The sequence below is a fragment of the Bos javanicus genome, chromosome 19 (assembly GCF_032452875.1).
Source record: "Bos javanicus breed banteng chromosome 19, ARS-OSU_banteng_1.0, whole genome shotgun sequence".
Classification (NCBI taxonomy): domain Eukaryota; kingdom Metazoa; phylum Chordata; class Mammalia; order Artiodactyla; family Bovidae; genus Bos; species Bos javanicus.
In genome coordinates this window covers 25,665,816-25,690,221 of record NC_083886.1, presented here as the reverse complement: position 1 = coordinate 25,690,221, position 24,406 = coordinate 25,665,816, and the positions used below count along the sequence as shown (strand labels likewise).

Sequence of the window (24,406 nt, the reverse complement as noted above, 5' to 3'; positions counted from 1 at the left end):
TGCCTTTAGCTTCTCTTCTTTCTCAGCTATGTGTAAGGACTCCTCAGACAACCATTTTGCCTTTTTGCATTTCTTTTTCTTGAGGATGGTCTTGATCCTTGCCTCCTGTACAATGTCACGAACCTCTGTCCATAGTTCAGCCCCAGGATGCTTCAAATATACTAATTTTACAAAATAACAAAAAGTGCAAAAAACTCCCTATAAACTCTACAGTTACAGCAGCCAGGTCAAACAGCAAAGGCAGGCAAGTGCCTAACTGGTGGCAGGGACACACGGCACCCGAGGAACCATGCAGTGTGGACACTGTGGAGTGTGAGTGTTGGTCTCCGCCAGCCACCTTCTTCCTGGGAGTGCAGACTGCTTGGCTCTTTGGGGCTAAGCCATCTTCATCGCTGAGTTCCTTCCCAAATGCATAGCCAGCAATAAACTCTCCTTCCGGTTTCCCCTATTCTGATCTTGGGGGAGTCAGGGCAGTGGTTAGCACCCCCATTCTACAGATGAGGCAACTGAGGCCCAGAGAAGGTGAGTGATCCACCCATCCTGGTGGATCCAAGCTGGGGGCTCTTGCATCTCTGGAGGCTGATGGACAGGGGTCTGCTAGGTTTGCTCCCCACTGGGGCCTCTGGGGTCCGAGTTACTACACCCTGAAAGCTTTCTTTCTGGAAGGCTGGGAGCAGCAGCTGTTGGACTTCTGGGGGTTCCTGCTTCACAGCGGCCTTTGCAACAAGTACAGTGGGGGCCAGGGTCATGCAGTCCTCCAGCTGGGAACAAGCCTGATCTTGGTGGCTGCCCACAGGCTGCCTCCTGGGCCATGGAGAATCTGGCACGGATGAAGAAATGGGGGAGCTCAGAATCACGGGAATCTCAGGACCTGCCTCAAGAGGACTCCTGCCCAGATCCCCTAGATGGAGACCCTAACTACAGGCCAGCTCCAACCAAGCCCCACAGCTTCCCCACAGCCAAGAGTCGCAGCCGACTCTTTGGCAAGGGTGACTCGGAGGACACATCCCTCATGGACTGCTCTTATGAGGAAGGCCAGCTGGCATCCTGCCCAGCCATCACCATCAGCCCTGTAGTCATCATCCAGAGGTCTGGGGATGGCCCCACCTGTGTCAGGTAAGCTGCATGTGAAGCCCCCTCCTCCCTTTTCAATGGGAGCCTAACTGGCCCAGCTGGCTGAGATACCAGCCATGGTGACTCCATGTGATACTTGAGTTTATGGGCAGAAGGTCATAGAGCTGGGGAGTTGAGGGGGCCTCCAGAGGTCACCTGGTCCAGCATCTGTACTCACAGAAGCTACAGGACATGTGGCCACACATGCTGGCATGTATGCTGATCCTAGCTGTTGGCTGATCTCTGGGTCCAGGCTTTGAAGGCACACCAGCCTCAATCATGTAGACTTCAAGTTGGAAAGCTCAAGGGCAAGATGCTTTTAAGCAGAGTACAAGACTGCTCCAGTGAGTGTTCAGAAACCTCCCACCACCTCCAAGGCAGGACAGGGGCTCCCCTGGTCTGGCTGACTCCTGGGGCCCTATGAGGATGCTCTTTCCCTTAGCTGAACCCCTGTCCCCAACCCCCTCCAGGCTACCCCAGTCTCCAAGCGGGCAGAGAAGTGAGTGGCCTGGGTGTTGCAGGAAGTAGTGGCTGCAGAGATTTTCTAGCTGATGCCTACAGACAGAATGGGGGTACATGTGTCCCACTGTTCCCTGTTACAACCTGGACTGAGGGGTGGCTTTCTTATCACATTTTTCCCCCTTTCGGTTTGCCTCGGGATTTAGTTGTTCTCCCTGACCAGCTCTGAAGGTCTCAAGGCCGAGGGGAGACCAGAATATGAGACAAAGGTGTTCTCTGGTCCACAGGCAGCTGTCCCAGGACTCTGCTGCCACTGAGAACCTCAAGCTCTACGATCGCAGGAAGATCTTTGAAGCAGTTGCTCAGAATAACTGTGAGGAGCTGGAGAGCCTGCTGCTCTTCCTGCAGAAGAGCAAGAAGCATCTCATGGACAGCGAGTTCAAAGGTGGCCCTGAGGCCGTTGGGTTCCTGGGAGGCGCCTCTCCGCAGCGCCTGCTCTGACCCCTGCTTTGTCTTGCAGACCCAGAGACAGGGAAGACCTGCCTGCTGAAAGCCATGCTCAACCTTCACAACGGGCAGAACGACACCATCCCCCTGCTCCTAGAGATAGCCCGGCAGACCGACAGCCTGAAGGAGCTTGTCAACGCCAGCTACACGGACAGCTACTATAAGGGTGAGGCGGCCGGGGCCAGCACAGCTCTGCCCACAAGCTCTCCTGGAGCGAGGGGGCACCCTCACACCCCGACAAGCCTCTGAGCCCCTAACTCCCTTTCCCAGCCACTGAATCAGGATCTCCTGGTCCTGGGGGTTCCCTACCTCTCCCACCTCTGGCTTGCTGCTCCTTGCTCTTGGGAAATTGTAAGTCCTTCAGCTCCCAGTCTGGTGTTCCCTGTTCGTGGGAGGCTCTACTCCTGTTCAGGGACTCCTTGAGCATCTTTAGGGGATCCTGGATTGCTCTGTTGGGGGAATCATCCCACACATTCTGTCCAGGCCCTCCCTCAGCACCTGGCCAGCCACCCCCTCAGGACTACCAGCCCCAAGCCAAGAGCATGCATCCTCCACAGGCCAGACAGCACTGCACATAGCCATCGAGAGGCGGAACATGGCGCTGGTGACCCTGCTGGTGGAGAATGGGGCCAATGTCCAGGCTGCAGCCAACGGGGACTTCTTTAAGAAAACCAAAGGGCGACCTGGCTTCTATTTTGGTAGGGAGACCATGTGGTAGACACTTAGCATCTTGGAAGTTTGGGGTGGAGACAGAGGGAGTTGGAGGCTGGGTGGTGCAAGGGCCAAGCCAGTCTCTTTCCAGGGAGGCCCACTGTGTGCCTGTGGTTGGCTGCAGGTGAGCTGCCCCTCTCCCTGGCTGCGTGTACCAACCAGCTGGGCATCGTGAAGTTCCTGCTGCAGAACTCCTGGCAGCCAGCCGACATCAGTGCCAGGGACTCAGTGGGCAACACGGTTCTGCACGCGCTGGTGGAGGTGGCTGACAACACGGCTGACAACACCAAGTTCGTGACGAGCATGTACAATGAGATTCTGATCCTGGGGGCCAAAATTCACCCTACGCTGAAGCTGGAGGAGCTCACCAACAAGAAGGGGCTGACGCCGCTGGCTCTGGCCGCCCGGAGTGGGAAGATCGGGGTAGGGAGGGGGAGTCATGCCTGAGATGAGGTGGGAGGGGGTCTGCCTGCCTTTCTGAACTTCTGGCATCAGATGAAGCTTCCACATCAGCCTGTAGGGGGTTAGAAGGGTGGAGGCGTTAAAGTAAGCCAGAGGAATTGTGAGGTGCTGAGCAGAAGCCAGCAGCACACATATGGCCAGTTCTTTTCTCTTTCCTATACTATTTTTTTTTTAACTTTTTATTTTGTGTTGGAGTATAGCCAATTAGGGCTTCCCAGGTGGTGCTAGCAGTTAAGAAGCTGTCTGCCAATGCAGGAAACAAGAGACATGGGTTCGATCCTTGAGTTGGGAAGATCCCTTGGAGGAGGGCACGGCAACCCACTCCAGTATTCCTGCCTGGAGAATCCCATGGACAGGGGAACCTGGCGAGCTATAGTCCATGGGGTCAAGAAGAGTTGGACATGACTGAAGCAACTGAGCACACAAGCATGCACAGCCAATTAATAAGCAGTGATAGTTTCAGGTGAACAGTGAAGAGACTCAGCTGTGCTGAGTACATATACATGTACGCCTTATCCCCCAAACTCCCCTCCCGTCCAGGCTGCCCACATGTGGCCATTTCTGATTTTCAACTCTGAGCATCACCAACAAACCATGGGGTGAGGGTGGGCTGAGCCAAGAGTGAAATGGAAAAAGAAACTGTTGGTGCTTTTTCATGCAAGACAGGACTTTTAGGTGATAGGGAGTCCTAATGGGGTAGGACAGGCTTCCAAGTCTGTGGATGATGTCAGGCCACGGAAGGCTGAAGATGGGGCTGGGCAGCTGGGAATTGGGGGTGGGGTGGGAGTTTCTCAGTACCAGGGGATTCTGGGAGCTGGTCCCTGCCCATACTGAGTCTCTTAGGACGAGAAACCTAGCTTTATAACTTTGGTTGTATTTCTCGAATTTTCTTTATTTCCTTTTGGCTTGAGGTTTTCTAGAGGGGACCACTGCAGTCCTTCACTGAGAACTGGGGGGCCAGGTATGATCAGGTGATAGGTCTGAGGCATTGGGCAGCTTGATCTAGAAGGCAGTTAAGAGATTGCTGAATGTGGGTGGGGACCCTCCTGGGGCTTGGGCAGGGTCTTCAATGGACTCAGAAGCAGAATTATTCTTGGAACAGAGCTAGTGGCCTGTTCAGGGCCTCAGGCTGGCCTCTAACAGGTTCTTGTGTCCCTGGGGCAGGTCTTGGCTTATATTCTCCAGAGGGAGATCCAGGAACCTGAGTGCAGGCACCTGTCCAGAAAGTTCACCGAGTGGGCTTACGGGCCTGTGCACTCCTCACTCTACGACCTGTCCTGTATCGACACCTGTGAGAAGAACTCGGTGCTGGAGGTGATCGCCTACAGTAGCAGCGAGACCCCTGTGAGTGGACTGGGGTGGGACCCAGCTTGCGGTCTCACCGCAACCCCAGCCCCCTCTCTAGCCCATGGTCTGACTCTGCCGGTCCTCCCATCACCTGCTACCTGGGGCTTGTACCCTGCCGCCTCACCACCCCATGTATTCCCACTGAATGTCTTCCTGTATCATACACTCTATACATGATAATATTACAATAAAACTTTAGCATTTCAAAAGTACATAGACAAGAATCCTCCATTTATACCGCATGAAAACATGTAGCTTCATTTTGTTTATATAAATGGGATCATACTATATATAGTACAGAACAACCATTTTTTTTTTCACTTAGTGGCATGTCTTATAGATAGTTTTATATCAGCACATATGGGTCTACTTTATTTTAAAAAAATGACTGCAAATACGGGGCTCCCCAGATGGCTCAGTGGTAAAAAATCTGCCTGCCAATGCAGGAGACATGGGTTCAATCCCTGGGTTGGGAAGATTCCTTGGAGAAGGAAATGGCAACCCACTCCAATATTCTTTCTTGTCTGAGAAATCCATAGACTAAGGAGTCTGGTGGGCTACAGTCCATGGAGTCACAAAAAAGTTGGGTACAACTTAGCGACTGAAGAGCAACAGCATCACTGTAAGTGTTCCACGGTAGCTGGTGCTGCTGCTGTTGCAGTCAGTAGGGATGGGGGTGAATATCCATAGGAGGCCTTCCGAGTTATTTCGTTTTTTCCTACTACATGCTGCAGGTTGTTTGGCATGGGCTTGAGAATTTTTCTATGAAGGACATCTGGAATTGGAATTGCTAAATCAGAATGAACGTCCTCCAAAAAGATTGCATGAGTGCACTTGCCTACCATCAGTAGGTACACGTCTACCCAAGTCCTTGCCAACCTGGGTGTTACCTTTCTTTTTTTTTTCTCCAAAACTAGTTTAAGTCCATGGAGCCCAAACAGCTATTTCATTGATGTCTTAATTCTTGTTTTCTTGATTGCTGTCAGGTTGAGAATTTTTTCATAGGTTTTCAACCATTTGTGTTTCTTTGGCAGAATAGCAACATTCATTATCCTTTGCCATCTTTTCTACTGGATCATTTGCCTCATCCTTTTAGTACATAGAGGCTCCTGTTATAAAATGAATTGCTCCTTTCTCTACTGCACATGTTTCAGATGTTTGATTTTCTCCTAGTCCCCTAGCCTCTTACAAAATTCATTTGCATCATTTGGGTCCATCGTAGAGTCACTAGTCCAATCATACCTCTTCTTCACTGCTTCACTGCACCGTAGGGGTTACACAGCTAGAGGGTGGACCATTCAAGCAGCCTGCTGGTCCAGACCTGTGACCCTCTGCTGCTGCTCAGGCCAAGGGCGTGGTCATTCAGAAAGTGGGTATGAAGAGTCCCTGGGGCTGAAGGGGGCCTGAAAGGCGGATCTTACTGGGAGGAGTGGGCCTCACCTCTCTTTGCTTCCCTTAGAATCGCCATGACATGCTCTTGGTGGAGCCGCTGAACCGCCTCCTGCAGGACAAGTGGGACAGATTCGTCAAGCGCATCTTCTACTTCAACTTCTTCGTCTACTGCTTGTATATGATCATCTTCACCACGGTCGCCTACTACAGACCTGCGGGAGGCCGGGTGCGCCTGAGGCTTGGGCCTCAAGGGGGAAGAGGGCAGGGGATGGGCGTTCCTAGAAGACCCCAAGACCCTGGACCCAGGCAGGGCCCAGGAGACATGGAAGGGTCGCCTGGAGATCTTACATTCCTGTTCTCAGTCTTCCTTCTCCTGGTTGTCCTGCACCTGCTTCGTGTTCTCAGCCCCTTCTTCGGCCTCCTGGTTCTGAGAGGCTGAGCCTGTGGTCGCTGAGGTACCTGATTGTAGGGGCGGGGGGGGGGGGGGAGGGGACTAGGTTGGAAAGGATGCAGGAATTAGGGGGCTGGAAGCAGCTCTCTGCTATGCTGGGTGTCTTCAGGGTCGTGGGTGGTGCAAGCCCTGAGCACATTGCCAACTCTCTCTTCTGCCCGCTTTTGTTCACTCATTCACACATGATTCATTCCCTGGACACAGACTTTGAGTACTGCAAGGCCCTGGACCATGCATCAGATCAACCTAAGATCAGATTTTTCCTGCTATCAGAAGCCATAGGCTACCTCAAGTTTCTTAACTGAGTCCTTCATTCAATATCCCAGCACTTAACTTGCTGCCTTTATTTCCAGAGTGCCTTGCTTATAAATTTGGTTGAAAAATTCAACTTCCTAGTTAGGTGGAATCTGATTTCTATACATCTATTAAGGCCATCTAACGAGTTTACTTTATTTATTTATATTTTTGGCCTTGCTGAATGCATATGAGATCTTAGTTTCCCAATCAGGGATTGGACCTTCGTTCCCTATAGTGGAAGCACAGGGTCTTAATCACTGGGCTTCCAGGGTTGACTTTAAGAGAAAAGAGAAATGTGCTAATGAAATGAGCTAGTGAGAGTTGGACACGACTGAAGTGACTTAGCAGCAGCAGCAGCAGTGAACCAGTGCTTATGAAATATGGATGGTAGGCTGAAAGGAAACCCACTCTAGAACACTGTGACTGAAACACAAGGACAACACACACATTCCTTTCATCATCTGAGGGAAACCTTGACAGTCCTGGGAGATCAGGGGTTCACCATAGGCTGTGGGAACAGCAGGAAGCACATGGCATGTGTCTGTAAGGGTGTTTCCACCTATGCCACCACTGTCCTCCCAGCCAAGCAGAACTCTAGACTAGGGCATCATCCGAGAGACAGCACAGTACATCAGGGATGCTCCTCTTACCACCTGGAGGCTTTCCTCTTACCACTTGGGAATCAGGTCCCGTCTCCTTGCAGGTGTCCCCATAGTAATGCATTGTCTTTGGGTCTCTCCTGACGGAGACTAAGCCTCTCCAGAAGGGGCTGGGTCTTAATCACAAGGCTTTGCACCTGGTAAATGTTTGTTGAATGAATGAATGAGTGAGTGAGTGGAATCATTAATCTCTTTGTCCTTTGCAGCCTCCCTTTAAGCCGAAACACACGGTAGGGGACTATTTCCGAATCACTGGAGAGATTATTTCTGTGGCAGGTGGTATCTACTTTTTTTCCCGAGGGGTAAGCATTCCTTCCCACACTGTGAGTTTCCATTATCACCTAAACTAAAAACCAAGAGACTCATTCAGTGCTCACCACTGTTTTAAAAAACCTTTTTATATTGTATTGGGGTATATCTGATTAACAACGTGAGAGTTTCAGGTGAACAGCGAAGAGATTCAGCCATACATATACCTGTATCCATTCTCGCCCAAACTCCCCTCCCATCCAGGCTGCCGCATAACATTGAGAAGAGTTCCCTGTGCCATACAGTAGGTCCCTATTGGCTATCCATTTTAAATATAGCAGTGGCTCCCCCACTTTTTAATGCATCAACCATGTAATGGCCCTGCTTGAGAAACTTAGGGATGCATGTGTTAAGATGAGAGCCCTCAGGCATTCACGGCTGGGGAGGGGGTACTGGTTTGCGCAGTGTGTTCCCCTGCAGGCCCAGGTCAGTCACACTTGAAGACAGGCAGTCAGGGCTGTCCACTGAATGTAATACTTAATTACAGAGGTAGAGTGCAAGTCTCTTAAGAGACGGGATCATGACTGGTAGCTGTTTAATTAATTGAAACAGTTCAGTAAAGCTCAGAAGAATGAAATATGTATATACTGGAACCATTTTATTATTTGTTTATTTTTAAAAGACCCCCCCCCTTTTTTTTTGCCATGCCATGTGGCTTGTGGGATCTTAGTTCCCTGACCAGGGATCAAACCTGTGCCCCTTGCAGTGGAAGCATAAAGTCCTAACCACTGAACCACCAGGGAAGTCCCTGGAATCATTTTAACTAAAATCCCCAAATATGCATATTCCTGCGCCATTCTTCTAATACATGTGGGACCACTGTTTCATGCACAAAAGATTCTGAATGCAGAATTTGAGATTATGATGATTTTTCCCCCTTAATCTTTTTGATCTAAGCCACACTCTGTTTTTTAGTAGCTCATCTTTAAGGAGTCTTTCCTAATCATTGGACTCTGTCTTCACAGAAACAACCGTCTTTATTTTCACACTCATGGTTTATATTACCGTAAAGTACGAAACTGCAGTAGTAAGTGCAGTGGGCAAAAAGGACACTTTTTGCAAAGGCCACTTTCTTGGCAAACAGGATTAACCACTGGGAGGGCACGGAGCGTGTGAACGTCCTGGAGAGGAGCATTCACCATCGGCATCAGGCAAAATGTTTTCAGAGTGAAGAGCACTGGTTTATCCAATGAGCTAGTTCAGGAGGCTGGTTAAAGAACTTTTACTTCAATTCAAACTTAGAAAAAGCACAAATTAGAAAGGAGGGGGAAAAATCGCCCAATCCCATCATTCAAGCATAGCGATTGATATTATTTTGGTGGTTTTCCTTCCCATCTTTACTTCTAGATACAGTTATAATTTCACTCTATCTAAAAAAATTCTCCTGACCAAGTCATACAACATTACCCCATTAGTCTGACCCAGGCGGTTCCACTGTCTTCATTATCTTTGCTTCGCTGCACTTCTGTGGTACATCATGGTGCTGTTTAGAAAACATTCTAGTTGCTCAGTGTTTAATCTTTCCTGAGATCTTGTTCTCTGTTTACCTGCAGATTCAGTATTTCCTGCAAAGGCGGCCGTCGCTGAAGACCTTGTTTGTGGACAGCTATAGTGAGATGCTTTTGTAAGTGATACTGACTCTCATGCCTCTGTAGCAGATGGCATCTTTTGGCCATGAGACCTGGGATGACAGCAGTCAGCTCATTCTCACTCATTCTCCCACATACACTGGGCCTGGAGCCTAGTAGGGCTTCACAAACACGTTGAATGAATGATGGAAGGCACCCAGTAAACCTTTGCTTGGTGAGTGAATACTGAGGGTCCACTCTGCCCCAGGTATGTTCCAGGTACTAGGGGATGATCAACCTGTTCCCCAGGCTCCCGCGGTCTACAGTCAGACTTAGATGTACCCTTGTTCCTTTTTCCCATCCTTTTATCCATCCATCTGGGAAGGCACCACTGAGCAGACCCTGTCATGGGATTGCCCAGATGTCCTCTAAGCCTGTCCAGGCCTCTGATGGGCAGCCCCCACCAGACTGAGGAGCAGAAAGGACACTTTCCCTGGCTCTGCTCCTGAGTTTGAGGAGGTGACCAGCAGACTTACCTGTGGTTTTTTGGGAGCGCACAGCCTGTTCTCCTCACGGGCCTAGACCTTCTAGATTATCTGCTGACAGTGAGGCTATTGTTCCCAGGAACTGGGTAGGGAGGTTGTTGGAGCTAAAGCCCTGTTTTTCAGCCTGTTTACATTGTTGCCTTTAGATTCCTTTTCTTTTTTCCTAATTGCTCCTCCCATGAACTCTCTTACCACAGATATGCTGTATATCTGTTTATGTACTATATTTATTTATTTAAAAATTTTATTTATTTACTTTTGGCTGTGCTGGGTCCTGCTACGTTCAGGCTTTCTCTAGTTACAGTGAGCAGGGGCTACTCTCTAATTGTGGTGCCCCGTGGCATCTGGGATCTAGTTCCCTGACCAGCGATTGAACCCCTGAGCCTGCACTGGCAGGTGGATTCTTAACTACTGGACCACCAGGGAGGTACCATCTTTGTATCTGTGCATTGTGTGTAAAGAGAATAAGATTTTGCACATGCACCCCTCCTCCTATCCCCCGACCAGCACCCGGAACTGATTTTTGCCTCTTTGGGACAATATCGCTCCTACTGAGACTCATGGGCTAAAGGAGGTAGGATGGCCATCCCCTCTCCCACCTTCCTCTATGGCCTTTGAGGGGAGGTCCTGGCATCTTGGGGCTTCCCAGGTGGCGCTAGTGGTAAAGAACCCACCTGCCAATGCAGGAGACATAAGAGATGCGGGTTTGATCCCTGGATCGGGAAGACCCCCTGGAGGAGGGCGTGGCAACCCACTCCAGTATTCTTGCCTGGAGAATCCCCATGGACAGAAGAGCCTGCTGGGCTACAGAGCTGAACGTGTTCTCAAAGAGCTGAACACGACGGAAGGGACTTAACACGCGTGCACGCCGGGCATCTGGGGTCTTGTCTGTGAGGGTGCCTGTGGACAGGGCCTGCTGTCCCTCCTCCTCAGCTTCATGCAGTCGCTGTTCATGCTGGCGACCGTGGTGCTGTACTTCTGCCACCGCAAGGAGTACGTGGCCTCCATGGTGTTCTCCCTGGCCATGGGCTGGACCAACATGCTCTACTACACCCGCGGCTTCCAGCAGATGGGCATCTACGCCGTCATGATCGAGAAGGTGGGTGCCGGTGCCCCAGGCTCCTCCGCAGAGCCTGACTACCTCCTGGGGGTGTGGGACCCAGCCCCACAAACTCCATCCCTCCTCTCTGCATTGTCTGGGAAGGTCCTGCTTTAAGATCCACTTTCCCAGAGAATTCCCCAACAATCAGGCAATCTGGCCTTGACCCAGGGTTGGGGGCGCCCTTGAAACTTGACCCCCACCCCCACCTGCCAGGCTCCCTCTCTCACCAGAAGTAAGTCCCTCATGACTCCTGAGCTGAAAACCACCGAACCACACCTAGCTGTCTGCCCTCTGATTTCACGTGGGCTCAAGGAAGACCCCCAGGCTGACATAGCCCTAGCGCTTGCCTTGGCCCCTCCTGGGCCTGGAGGAGGGTCTGACAAGCCCACCCTCTCCTGCAGATGATCCTCAGAGACCTGTGTCGCTTCATGTTTGTGTACCTCGTGTTCCTGTTCGGGTTTTCCACAGGTAACGGGTATGGTCGGGGCTGGTGGGAGGCCGGGGCTCCTGCTGACCTCAGCTTCCTGAGGACTCTGCAGGGTCGCGTGGGGAGAGGCCCGCTGGGGTGTGTGTCTGCAGGTGACAGAGCAGATGGACAAGGAGCACACTGAAATAATAGTAGGAGGAGAACCTGGAAATTGATTTATAAAAGATTTTAGGTCATTTTAGAGGTATAAAGTGCTGCTTGCCTGTGGTAGAGTTGCATCTTGACTCAAAAAAATTTTTTTTAATTGATTTATTTTAATTGGAGGAGAATTGCTTTACAGTATTGTGATGGGTTTTGCCATATATCAGTACGAATTGGCCATAGACGTACATGTGTCCCTGCCCTCCTGAACCTCCCTCCCCACCCTAGGCGCAAGATGTCTATACTCTTTGCCCAGATTCCCCTGGTTGTTGTACCACATTTAAAAAATCACTTTCTCTTCCACTACATACACATACGCCACACACATACATAGTGTGTGCTTAGTCTCTCAGTCGTGTCCAACTCTTTGCGACCCCATGGACTGTAGCCCACCAGGCTCCTCAGTTCACGGGGATTCTTCAGGCAAGAATACTGGAGTGGGTTGCCATGGCCTCTTCCAGATAATCTTCCCAACCCAGGGATCGAACCCAGGTGTCCTGCATTGCAGGCAGATTCTTTTCCATCTGAGCCACCAGGAAAGCCCAAGAATAATGAACTGGATAGCCTATCCCTTCTCCAGGGGATCTTCCCAACCCAGGAACCAAACCAGGGTCTCCTGAGTTGCAGGCGGATACACACTACATCATACTTATAAAACAAACAAACAAACAAACAGAATTGCAGATATGATCAGTCCTTTACCACTAAATACTTCAGTGTGTATTTCCTGAAAATGAGAACATTCTCTTTCATAAACACAGCATAATGATCAAAATCAGGAAATTAACATCAATACTGGACTATTAGCTAATCTTCCAGCCTTCTTCAAATTTCACCAATTGTCCTAATAATGTCTTTTATAGAAAGGAAAATCCCAGATAACACATTACAGTCACTTGTCAAGCCTGTTTAGTCTCCTTCAGTCTGGAGCAGTTTCCTCAATCTTTCCTTCTCTTTTGTGACCTTCACATTTTTATTGAGTAAAGGGCAGTTTTTTTAGTGTCTCTTGGTTTGGGTCTGGCTGATGTTCCCTCACAGTTCGATTCAGGTGTGCATTTTTGGTCAAAATATCAAGGAAGGAATGTGTGTTTTCCTTATATCAGGTATCCCATGATGTCTGTCTATCCCTTTCTAGTGATGCTAACTTTGTGGTTTTTTAAATCAATTCATCTATTTTTGGCTGTGCTGGGTCTTCGTTGCCGCACGCAAGCTCTCTCTAGTTGCAACGAGCAGATTATGACAAACTGATAATTCTGAAGAAGGCAGTACCTTTTTTTCTCCCCCTTTAAATTCACACAAAAACCACATGGCCAAGCCAGAGTTCCTGCTGTGGACCCATCCTGGGGCAGTGGGTGTGCGGGTTGGGGACCCTGGGGTCTTCGGCTTCCATCCGGCCACATGTTCCCTGTGCCCTCCAGCGGTGGTGACACTGATTGAGGACGAAAAGAATGACTCTGTGTCCGTCGAGTTGTCGCAACACAGGTGGCGAGGGCACGGCTGCCGGTCGGCCGACAGCTACAACAGCCTGTACTCCACGTGTCTGGAGCTGTTCAAGTTCACCATCGGCATGGGGGACCTGGAATTCACCGAGAACTATGACTTCAAGGCTGTCTTTGTCATCCTATTGCTGGCCTATGTGATTCTCACGTACATCCTCCTGCTCAACATGCTGATCGCCCTCATGGGCGAGACGGTCAACAAAATTGCGCAGGAGAGCAAGAACATCTGGAAGCTGCAGGTGAGTTGCAGCACCAAGGGGTCAGCTGCTCTGGCTGCTGCTCAACACAGCTGGGTGCACGGGGGACTCTTTGGGGAGGGGGCAGACAGCCCAGCCAGACCGGGGGCTCAGGCAGCAGCCTCCCCTCAGTTGTCTCCCCTCTGGCTCCTCTGCCCAGGGTCACCAGCTGGTGTTCATGGACTCTGTATCTACTGTGGGCTGGGCAGTCCCTGGGAGGAGGAGACAGAGGGTTCAGCCCCATGGGGTGCCTGTCGCAGAGGATCTCGGTCTCGATTGGGCACCAGAAGCCAGACTCTGGGAGCAGCTAAGATGGGATGGGCCCTGAGAGCTGTATATATATATATATTTTTTTTTTTTTTTTTTTGACTGTGCCGGGTCTTAGTTGCTGCACATGGCATGCAGGCTGTTAGTTGCGGCATGTGGGATCTAGTTCCCTGACCAGGGATCGAACCTGGACTACCTGTATTGAGAGCGCAGAGTCTTAGCCACTGGACCACTAAGGACGTCCCCTGACAAGTGCATTTTTGAGCTTCCTAGGCCACCTCTGCCTTCCCAAATAATAATAAAAGCACCATTCTTACTAAGTAGCGCTGGCTCTACACCAGGTACTGTTCTAAGTGTCTCACTTACATGCTGTCTTTAATCCTATAACACTGCTACCAAGAGGGCACTCTCACTATTCCCGATTTTGGATGAAGGCACTGGTTTCCCAGGTGGTGCAGTGGTAAAGAATCCGTCTGCCAGTGCAGGAGATGTGGGTTCGATCCCTGGGTCGGGAAGATCTCCTGGAGTAGGAAATGGCAACCCACTCCAGCATTCTTGCCTGGAGAATCCCATGGACAGAGGAATCTGGCGGGCTACAGTCCATGCGGGTCGCAAAAAGTGTCAGACATGACTTAGTGAGTAAACAACAACAGAGGCACAGAGAAGTTAGCTATCTGTCTCCAAGGCAACCAGTAAGTAGCCCAGCCAGGACTCAGCCCCGGGAAGTCTCACCCTCAGGCTCTGCTCTTAACTGCTACATTATGTTGCCCCTCCTTGAGCTCCTCGGGGAAAGGGTCTGGGGCTGGCTGTGCCTGTGCAGGTCTGAGCTCCATCCACGGAGTGTGTGCTTGCTGGGCTAAGACTGGAAGTCCATCCTTGAGGTACAGGGACAGGAGAGCCCCTGAAGACACTGATCTTGGCAGGCGGCACTGGCAGCCGGGGTGGCCCCTGGATGAGCCCTCTGCCCTCTGCCTTTCGTGTCTCCTTCCTGCAGAGAGCCATCACCATCCTAGACACGGAGAAGAGCTTCCTCAAGTGTATGAGGAAGGCCTTTCGCTCAGGCAAGCTGCTGCAGGTGGGGTACACGCCTGATGGCAAGGACGACTACAGGTGGTGTTTCAGGTAATTTCTGAGGCAGAGGTCAAAGCTTGGGGATACGGACATGGGGACCCACCCAGAGCTAGCTGTGAGGACAGAGATCGGCCTCAGGGCTCACCTGTGGGCATGGGGACCCACCCAGAACCAGCCGTAGGTACAGGGGGCCATTCTGGGGCTTAGTATGAACCTGAGGAACCACCTAGAGTCACCTGTGGGAACAGAAGCCTTTCTTAAGGTCTCTTGGGACCAGTCATGAGCATAGGGGGCTCTCCCAAGGCCAGCTATAGGTATAGGGGCTCCCCTGGGGTTGGCTGTGGGTACAGGGGACTCATCACAGATCCCAGACTGTGGGACCCAGACGTGAAATACTGGAAAACAGGGTGTCCAGAAGGGGTCACCTAGCCATCAGAGTCAGAACTAGGAATCCAGTCTTTAAAGTCCCTGGGCCCCAAGGTGTAGTCAGAGGACACATCTTCAGAGATGGTGTCCAAAAGGCAGGTCCCCTCCTCCCTGGAATTCCCTGGGAGTCCAAGTGGTTGGGACTCTGTGTTCTCACTGCCGCGGGCCCAGATTCGATCCCTAGTCAGGAAATTAAGATCCTGTAAGCTGCTTGGTCGGAGAAGGCAATGGCAACCCACTCCAGTACTCTTGCCTGGAAAATCCCATGGATGGAGGAGCCTGGTAGGCTGCAGCCCATGGGATGGCGAAGAGTCGGACACAACTGAGCGACTTGTTCTTGCCTGGAGAATCCCAGGGACGGGGGAGCCAGGTGGGCTGCCGTCTATGGGGTCGCACAGAGTCGGACGCGACTGAAGCGACTTAGCAGCAGCAGAAGCAGCAAGCTGATTGGTGTGGCAGGCTTCTTGCCTACCAAGGCAGGAAACACCAGAGACCCGGGTTTGACCCCTGGGTCTGGAGGATCTCCCGGAGGAGGGTGGGGCAACCCGCTCTAGTATTCTTGCCTGGAGAATCCCCATGGACAGAGGAGCCTGGTGGGTACAGTCCATGAGGTCAAGAAGAGTCCGACATGACTGAGATGACTTAGCATGGATGCGCTTGGCAAAAGCAAACACCAAAGGCAGGCCTCTCCGGGCCCTCCTCTTAGCAGCTGTGTCTCCCCGTCCTGGTCTACGGAGGCGCTGGGACTGCAGGGCTGTGGACCACCAGCTCCCTGCTGTCCCATCTCCTCGCAGGGTGGACGAGGTGAACTGGACCACCTGGAACACCAACGTGGGCATCATCAACGAAGACCCGGGCAACTGCGAGGGCATCAAGCGCACCCTGAGCTTCTCCTTGCGGTCAAGCCGAGGTGAGGTGCGAGGGGAAGCGGGGCAGGTGAAGCCTTGGGGTCCCCCACCCCCTGGAGCAGCCTCGGGGGTCAGCCACCCGCACACTCAGTCACAGGGGCTCACGCATGCCCGCACAACCCATAGCTCCATGGCCCCGTACCTGCTGGCTCTGCCAGGGTCCCTGGTCATCCGTGCCCCAGAGGAAGCTGTCAGCCCACATCCAGCCTCCGGTGGGCTGCCCTGTCTCCGCCCTCCCGGTCCTCACACCCAGCGTCTGCACTCAGCGACGTGAGGCTTACGGACGCAAACAGGGACTCTCACCTGGCTCTTCACAGGCAGGCAGGCAGAGGAGGGAAGAGTGGGAGCAGAGGAGCCCTGCGGAGAACCACTACCAGAAACCAGGTCTTTAAACCGTTAATGGCAAACATTTTAAGAGTAGACTTGAAATGAAAGGTCCAGGGGAAGACATTCACCTAATAGTGAGGCACACCTAGTCTCTTATATTGAACACATGTTGAGTTATAATTACAACCCTGCATTAATTCTTTTATTTTTTTTTAAATTGTGGTAAAATATATATAACATGAAATTTGCCATGTTAACCATTTTTTTTTTCAAAGCGTATGGTTTGGTGGTATTAATTATATCCACCATGTTGGGTAAGCATCACTCTTATCTATTTCCAAAACGTTTTCAAGATTCCAAACAGACATTCTGTACCATTCAACAATTAATCCCATTTCCCCCTCCTCCCAGTTCCTAGTAATCTCTGACCTACTTTTTGTCTCTAGGAGTTTTCCTATTCTGAGTACTTCATGTAAGAGGAATTACTCAACGCTTGTCCTTTTGTGTCTGACTCAATAGTGCTCCATTGTATGTATATAATGTATTTTATTTATCCATTCATCTGTTCACTGACAGTAGAATTGTTTCCATCTTTTTGACTGGTGTGAATAATGCTGTGAACGAGCTAGTGTACAAGATTCTTTTTGATTCTCTGCTTCCCAGTCTTTGGGATGGTAGTGGAATTGCGGGATATATGTTAATTTTATGTTTAACGTTTTTGAGGAACTGCCAAACTGTTTTCCAAAGCAGTTGAGTCATTTCACCTTCCCACCAGCAATGTACCAGGGTTCCACATCCTCACCTGCAACTCGTTATTTCCTGTTTTCGTTTTGATTCTAGCCATCCTAACGTGTATGAAGTAGTGTCTCACTGATGTGCATTTCCATAATGACTAATGATTTTGAACATCTTTTCAAGTACTTCAGTTCAGTCGCTTATTTGCCATTTATACATATTCCTTGGAGAAATGCCTATTCAAGCTCTTTGCCCATTAAAAAATTTTTTTTTTAATTGTTGAGTTATAGGAGTTCTTTGTATCTGCCAAATGTAATTATTTATCAGATATATAATTTTCCAATATCTTTTCTATGCTGTGAATTGCCCTTTGATGTACAAAAGCTTTTATTTTGATGAAGCCCAATTTATCTATATTTAAAAATTAACTAACTGGAGGATAATCGCTTTACAATATTGTATTAGTTTCTGCCGTACAATGATGTGAATCAGCTATCAGTATACATACCAATTTATCTATTAGTTTCTTTGGTTACTTGTTCTTTTGATGTCATGTCCAAGAAATCACTGTCAAATCCAGTCCAATGTCAGGAAGATTATTCCCACTGGTTTGTTTTTTTCTTTTAGAGAGTTTTCTAATTTTAGCTCCTTACCATTTTTTCTATATCTTTTCTTTTTTAAAAATTAATTTTTAATTTTAATTTTTTATTTTTAATTGGAGGATGATTGCTTTCCAATGTGGTGTTGGTTTGTGCCATACAACACCACCAATCAGCCATAAGTATACATATATTCTCTCCCTCTTGAGCCTTCTTCCTAAGTGGCTCCCTACTTAGGCTCCCTCAAGTGGGTAACTCCCTACCATTTTTAAGTTGCCTTTTTCTTGAGTCAGCATGTTCTTGGTTTCTGAAAACCTTGGGCTGTTTCCCAGAGTTCTGACTATGTTGCTTCTAAAGTTTCTGCCTTTAGAAAAATGTTTTTGTGGCAGCATGCATGTTTGGAGCTGTCTACTTTGCCATTTTGCTGATGTTGCTAATTTTGTTTTTATTGTTGCTAATTCTTAAATGAACAAAGAATGAATCAAATGTTGATAGATTTTTTTTTTCTTGTTTTGGTTCATTGGGGGAAAGGCATGATTTTTCAGGCAAACTTGCCTGATAGCACGATACTGCAGGTTTTAGATTTGCTATTGCTTCATAGAGAAGCTCATTTTTTTCCATTTTACAAACTTTTTAAAAATATCCTTTATTGAGATGCAATTTGCATCCAATAAAATGCACATATTTTATGCGTACACTTTGATAAGTTTTGACAATTCCCTGGAGAAAGAAATGGCACCCCACTCCAGTATTCTTGCCTGGGAAATCCCATGGACAGAGAAGCTTGGTGGGCTACAGTCCATGGGGTCGAAAAGAATTGGACAGGATGTGGCAATTAAGCCACCACCACACACTCAGGCAACCACCACCTCATTCGAGATGTAGACTGTTTCCATCATCCTGGAAAGGCCCTCATGCCCCTTTGTGGTCAACTCCACCCTCCTCATCCCAGGTAACTATCTAATTTCTATCTCTATTGATCAGTTTTACATAAGCTTTTGTTTACCTGAAAATGTTAATTCCCTCTTCATGTTTGAAGGATATTTTCCCAGATACAGAATTCTAGGTTAATAGGTTTTTGTTGCTTTTTAATTGTGTATCTTAATTTAATTTTTTAAAAATTATTTTTTGGCTGTGCCCCAGGGTGTATGGGATCTTAGTTCCTCAAAAAGGGATTGATCCTATACCCCCTGCGGCGGAAGCCCAGAGTCTTAACAACTGCACCTCCAGGGAAGTCCCCTTTTGTTGGTTTTAATTTCAGTACTTAAACTATGATTCTCTGCTGTCTTCTGGCCTCTGTTGTTTCTGATGAAAAATCACCTGTAATTTGCACTGCTGTTCTCCTTTCTGCAGTGTGTCTCCCCTCAACTGCTTTCAAAATATTCTCTTCATCTTTGGTTTTCAGCATTTTGACTAAAACGTGCTTAGGTATGCTTTTCTTTGGTTTTATCTTGCTTGTGGTTTGTTGAGATTCTTGGATCTGTACATCAATATGTTTCATCAAATTTTGGAGACTATATACACTTCGCTTTATTTTCCCTACGTTCTTTGTTTTACAGGCACCTTGGGCCGTTTGATATTGTCCTGTGGGCTTCTGAGGCTTTGTTCATTTTCCCTCAAATTTGATAATTTCTACTGATCTGTCTCCAAGTTCATTGACCCTTTCCTCAGTCATCACCAAACTGCTATTAAGCCCGTTCAGTGAATGGACTATTCGGTTCTGGAATTTCTATTTGGTTCTTTAAAAAAATAGTTTCCGCTTCTCTCCTGAGATTCCTTAGCTGTTCCTTCATTAAGATTGTTTTCTTGGGACTTCCTAGGTGGTCCAGTGGTTAAAACTTCATTCTTCCAATGCAAGAGACACGGGCTTGATCCCTGGTTAGGAACTAGGATCCCAAATGTGTGGTGTGGCCAAAAAAAAAAAAAAAAAAGATTGCTTTCATCTGGTTCTTTGAATGTATTTATAATAGCTGCTTTTGATTCTTCACCTACTAAATCTGCTAAATCCAACATTTGGGCCATCTTGGGGTTAGTTTCTACTGACTGGTTTTTTCTTGACTGTGAGTCACATTTCCCTGTTTCTTGTATGTCTGGTAACTTTTAATTGTATACTGGGCATTGTAATAATATGTTGTAGAGACTTTTGATTGAATTTTGATTCTAGCTGGCAGTTCAGTTACTGATGAATCACTTTGAACTTGTGTATGCTTAGCTTTAACATTTAATTATGGTAGATCTGTGGAAATGTCAAGATGTTTACCAATCCCATCAAACTTGTGGGACTCAACCTCCAGACTCTTTCCACTGTGGATCTTGTCAGCACTTGACTTTAGGTTTTTTAAGGTGGGTCTCTCTCTCTCTCTCTTTTTTTTGTTCTTGGCTGAGCTTCTGGGCAGGTAGGATCTTAGTTCCATGATCAGGAATCAAACCCATGCCCTCTGCATTGGAAGCAAGGAGTCTTAACCACTAGACCTCGGAATTAGGGTGGGTCTTGAGTAGACCTTATTCTAGTGTGTATAGAGTAAGCAGGGCATTTCTGGTATTTTAGCTTGATCCTCAGAGTAGAAAAAGGGTGTAAGGAGGCCTGTCCCCTGGTTGGACTGGATCTCCAATATCGCTCAGTACTGCTCAGATTCTGATGTTTCTGTCCCACTGTCAACCCCACAACAGCCACTCTCTGATAAGATTTTGCAAGTATACTAACTCTGAGCCAAGTACTTGAGGGGAACCCCATCCCAAAGACTTCTGGACCTCTACCCGCACAGCTCCCTTCTTCTTCTCCTGCACCCTGTCCCAGGGATTCTAGCAGCTTCGGCTGCTCAAAACTCTGCTCTCTTCTTCCTTAGCTCAGAGGCACTTCCACACTCTGCTGAGATTCCAACTCACGGCACTACAGTCTGAAAACTAGTCCCTAAAGAGTACTTCAGGGCGATCACAGGGCTCACCTTGTGAATTTCACTTCTCTCAGCAATTGCCGCTTCTCAGTCTGTGGTCTTACGCCTGAAGACATTTGCTGCATGTATTTTGTCCTGTTTTACAGCTGTTTACAGCAGGATGGCTGGCCATCAGAGCTAGAAGTGGAAATCTATTTTATTAAGAGGCTTACTTTTGGAAAACTACTTAAGGGCTTCATCGGTTTTCCCAAGGGCCTCCTTCAGGCCTCTATACTTCCCCCTGCCCACCCCGAGTTTCATTAGAAGCATCCCCTGTGTCATGTCAGAGTACTTATTGATGCTCTCTTTTTCAATTGTTAACTGGTCCAAGTTCACCACAGAGCCATTCAGAGATGGCTTTGCATGTGATATGAACAGTTTTCTGACATTGCTCTTATTGATTCCACAAAACTACGCACCTTTGGCAAGATTTGCTGTTTCACTTTGCAGTTATGTCTGCATGACATTGTTCATTGCTCATTCACTGTGCTATTAATAAAGCCATTGACCCAGTGGCAGGGATACACACACAACTCATGTTACTTGGGGTGCGGCTAGGAGATGGTTAGAGGTTCCCTGGTTTCACACATGTGATTAATTAGGAAGCATTTCCTGAAGATTTTGCTTTCCTAATCAACTTTGTAACAGTGGAAACTCCCGTAATGAGTAGTGAGATCATTTAATAATGAGGAACTCTCCCCACCCACTTAGCCCATGTGATTGGCAAGGGGTGGGGGAATGCATCAGAGAAAGGGCAGGGGAGATGGTGGTCAGTGGCTGAGCCAGGGAGAGCATGTGAGGGCGTCTCGGCATCAAGACTGAGGGAAGTGGGCCCTGGGAGCCCCACGCCTTCTTTGAGGGCCCAGGAACTGGAACTGGGCCAAGCAGTCTCTGAGGTTGGGTTTCCCCACCAGCCAGCCAGCCAGGCAGGAAGGAGATGGTGTCTCAGCGAGCACTTGGCCTGTCTCCCCATGGAGCCCCCCTGCTTCTATGCCTTTCCTAAAACCTCCTCCAGCCATCTACTTGGTATCAGACGGGGCTTGGGGAGCAGGCCAGGGTCAGCTTGTGGGCCCAGGGGAAACCCAGGACCTGGAGAATTCAGCTGGGCCCAGCTTCCCATGATCCTGATGCCTTTGAGATGTGGCCAGGACAGGACACCAGCGGAGGGGAATGAACTGTGGCCTGAGGGCAGAAGGTATGATTTAGGCTGGCTTTCTAGAGAGATCAGACCCGAGAGGGCCAGCCAGAGGCCTTGGCTGACCGGGGCTCCGGCAAGTGGGAGGAAAGCTTGTACAGCTGTCCCTCTTGGCTGTCACTTCTCTGAGGGTCACCCTGTGGCGGGGGTGGGGGGAGCGGCTGGAGATCCTAATGAGGGTGACAATGGGGTCTTCCTCAGGGCTTTCCTGGGATTTCAGGCCACACATGAGAGCCCACGTCAAGGCCCAATGTCATTATGGTCCCCTTGGCATTGTTCCCAATCTGCTGTGCACCGGTGGGGTCTGGGCTCCAGATCCTGATTCTCTGGCTGGCGTTCATCCCCCTGCAGCTGATCTGGTGTGGAGCCGCTCTCGGGGCAGCCCCAGTGCCTCTTTCCCTCCCACTTGGGCAGGGAAGAAACAGAGGCTGAGAGTAGCAAGCCCTGGACTCTCCTGGGGCCACAAGCAAGTCAGGGTGGAGTCGAGGAGGGGAATTTAGGAGCTGCCTGAGCAGATGAGGCTCCTGGAGCAGCTGAGGGAAGAGGAAACGGCCCCCATCCCTGTGTCTTGGAAGCACTGAGGTGCCTACACCCCACTTAATCTAGAGGGTGGTAATGCCAAACAACTCTTTGGTATCATTTTGCTGCCTCCAAGGCAGTATTAGGCTTCCCTAATGGCTCAGCGGTAAAGAATCCGCCTGCAATGCCGGAGATGCAGGTTCCATCCCTGGGTCGGGTAGATCCCCTGGAGAAGGAAATGGCAACCCACTCCAGTGTTTTTGCCTGGGAAGTCCCATGGACAGAGGAGCTTTGCGGGCTACACTCCCTGGGGTCGTAAAGAGTCAGATACAACCGAGGCTGTTAAACAACGAGGGCAGTAATAGTGTTTCTTCATCGTTCAGTTGCAGGGAGGAACTGGAAGAACTTTGCCCTGGTTCCCCTCTTAAGAGACGCAAGTACTCGAGAAAGGCACCCTGCCCAGCCTGAAGAAGTTCACCTGAGGCACTTCACAGGGTCCCTCAAGCCCGAAGATGCTGAGATCATCAACGATTCTGCGGCTTTAGGCGAGAAGTGAGGGACTGCACAGGGTGCTCTCCGCCCTGTGGGCCTTGGGGACCCCACCGCCCCTGGTGATGGGCGTGTAGGGGCCTCTAGGGATGTCTCAGCAGCCTGGCCCCACCAGCGTCGCCTCCCAGCCTTTACTGGACCGCACGGGACAAGCTGTGGGAGGTGTTGCTGGATGCCCAGGAAGAGTCATCCAACCTTCGCTGTTCCCAGCTGCATCTCCTAAGACAAAAGGATCTCGCTTTCTGGGGTTTACTGACTTTATCAAACATGCGAATGAGAAGTCTCCACATGCACGTATGCAATGCCCCTTTGATTTTCTATTCCTAGGAGTGAAAGGCAGCGAAGCCCAGGGAAACACCTCTGAGAACAAAACGCTTCCTTTGAGATAAAATGCCGAAGCACCTGTCTGTTTCGTGCTTAGTATCTCCCCTGTCCAGAGTGGTCTGGGATGGTGATGGTTGCTCAATTGGAGAAGGTGGGGGAACCTGGCCCCCTTCCCAGCTCTGCCAGAACCAGGTGTTTCTGGAGTGACTCCCTCCTTCTATGTGATGCATCATAGTTCCAAAAATATTAGCTCTGCTGCTGCTGCTGCTAAGTCGCTTCAGTCATGTCCGACTCTGTGTGACCCCATAGATGGCAGCCCACCAGGCTCCCCCGTCCCTGCTGTTCAAATAAAATTATGGGACCATGTCCCAAAACCATGTGGCAAGAATTTTTTAAAATAATCTTCCATCTATAATGGCCATAGTCCCTGCTTGCCTGCAGTGGTACCTATTTCCATCTCTACTCAACTTGCCATCCATCAAATAAATATAGAAATAAACATATATGTCATATCAAGTGTGAACTTCGTGTCAGTCATTGGGCCAGTGTAGCTCTTTGGTTCCATGTGGTCTGTGTGTGCATGTATGTGGAACCCTGTGTGGCTAGGAGCCTCTGGTCATGCTTTAGTTGTTACCTGTGGGTGAGGGCACTCCTCCTACCGTAGTTAGCAAACTGTGGGCCATGGACCAAATTGGGTCTGCCACCTGTTTTAGTAAACTTAAAAAAATTTTTTTTGGCCAGTGCCCTGCAGCATGTGGGAGCCTAGTTCCCTGACTGGGGATCAAACACACATCCCTTGCTTTGAAAACATGGAGTCTTAACCACTGGAGTACTGGAGAAGTTCTTAAACAAACTTTTATTAGCAAGCAATGTAGCTATTCATTTATATACCATCTCTGGCCACTGTCGTGCCACCATGCACAGCTGAATGGTTGCAAGAGATTGAATAGCCTGCAAATAGCTGCAAAGCTGGGCCTTTCTGGAAAATTTTGAGGACCCCTATATTATGGACTAGAATTTAAGAAGGAATGATCTAGAAAAGCACTTTGTCCCAGACACCAATGGGTTTTGTTGTCTGTGGAGTGTGGAATGAGCCATCCAGTCACTAACTTGTTGGGTGTTGGTCCATAAGATGAAGGGTGACATTAGCTGAGGCCAGGCTTCGGTCCTTTTGTGAGAGGTCTACCCAGAGGGAACACTGGGTCACCCTCCTCCAAATTCTGCAGCAGCACGTCCACCTCCACACACAAGTCCAGCAGAGGAGCCTG

General features: G+C 49.3%; 1 protein-coding gene across 2 annotated transcripts; it reads left to right on the top strand.

Annotated features, from left to right (window-relative positions):
- The first annotated feature begins 562 nt into the window (after nt 1-562).
- Nucleotides 563-23,655, top strand: TRPV1 (transient receptor potential cation channel subfamily V member 1). 2 transcript variants are annotated; one of them, XM_061390715.1, is made up of 16 exons: nt 563-1,116; nt 1,860-2,017; nt 2,093-2,245; nt 2,637-2,777; nt 2,915-3,213; nt 4,417-4,596; nt 6,059-6,217; nt 7,605-7,700; nt 9,261-9,331; nt 10,754-10,919; nt 11,324-11,390; nt 12,969-13,288; nt 14,547-14,674; nt 15,844-15,959; nt 16,279-16,341; nt 22,649-23,655. In XM_061390715.1, the coding sequence occupies exons 1-16, from the start codon at nt 812-814 to the stop codon at nt 22,819-22,821; spliced, it is 2,595 nt and encodes an 864-aa protein (XP_061246699.1). In that variant the 5' UTR covers nt 563-811; the 3' UTR covers nt 22,822-23,655. The 2 variants fall into 2 exon arrangements, with proteins under 2 accessions (XP_061246699.1, XP_061246700.1); XM_061390716.1 differs by lacking the exon at nt 16,279-16,341.
- Nucleotides 23,656-24,406: the final 751 nt, after the last annotated feature.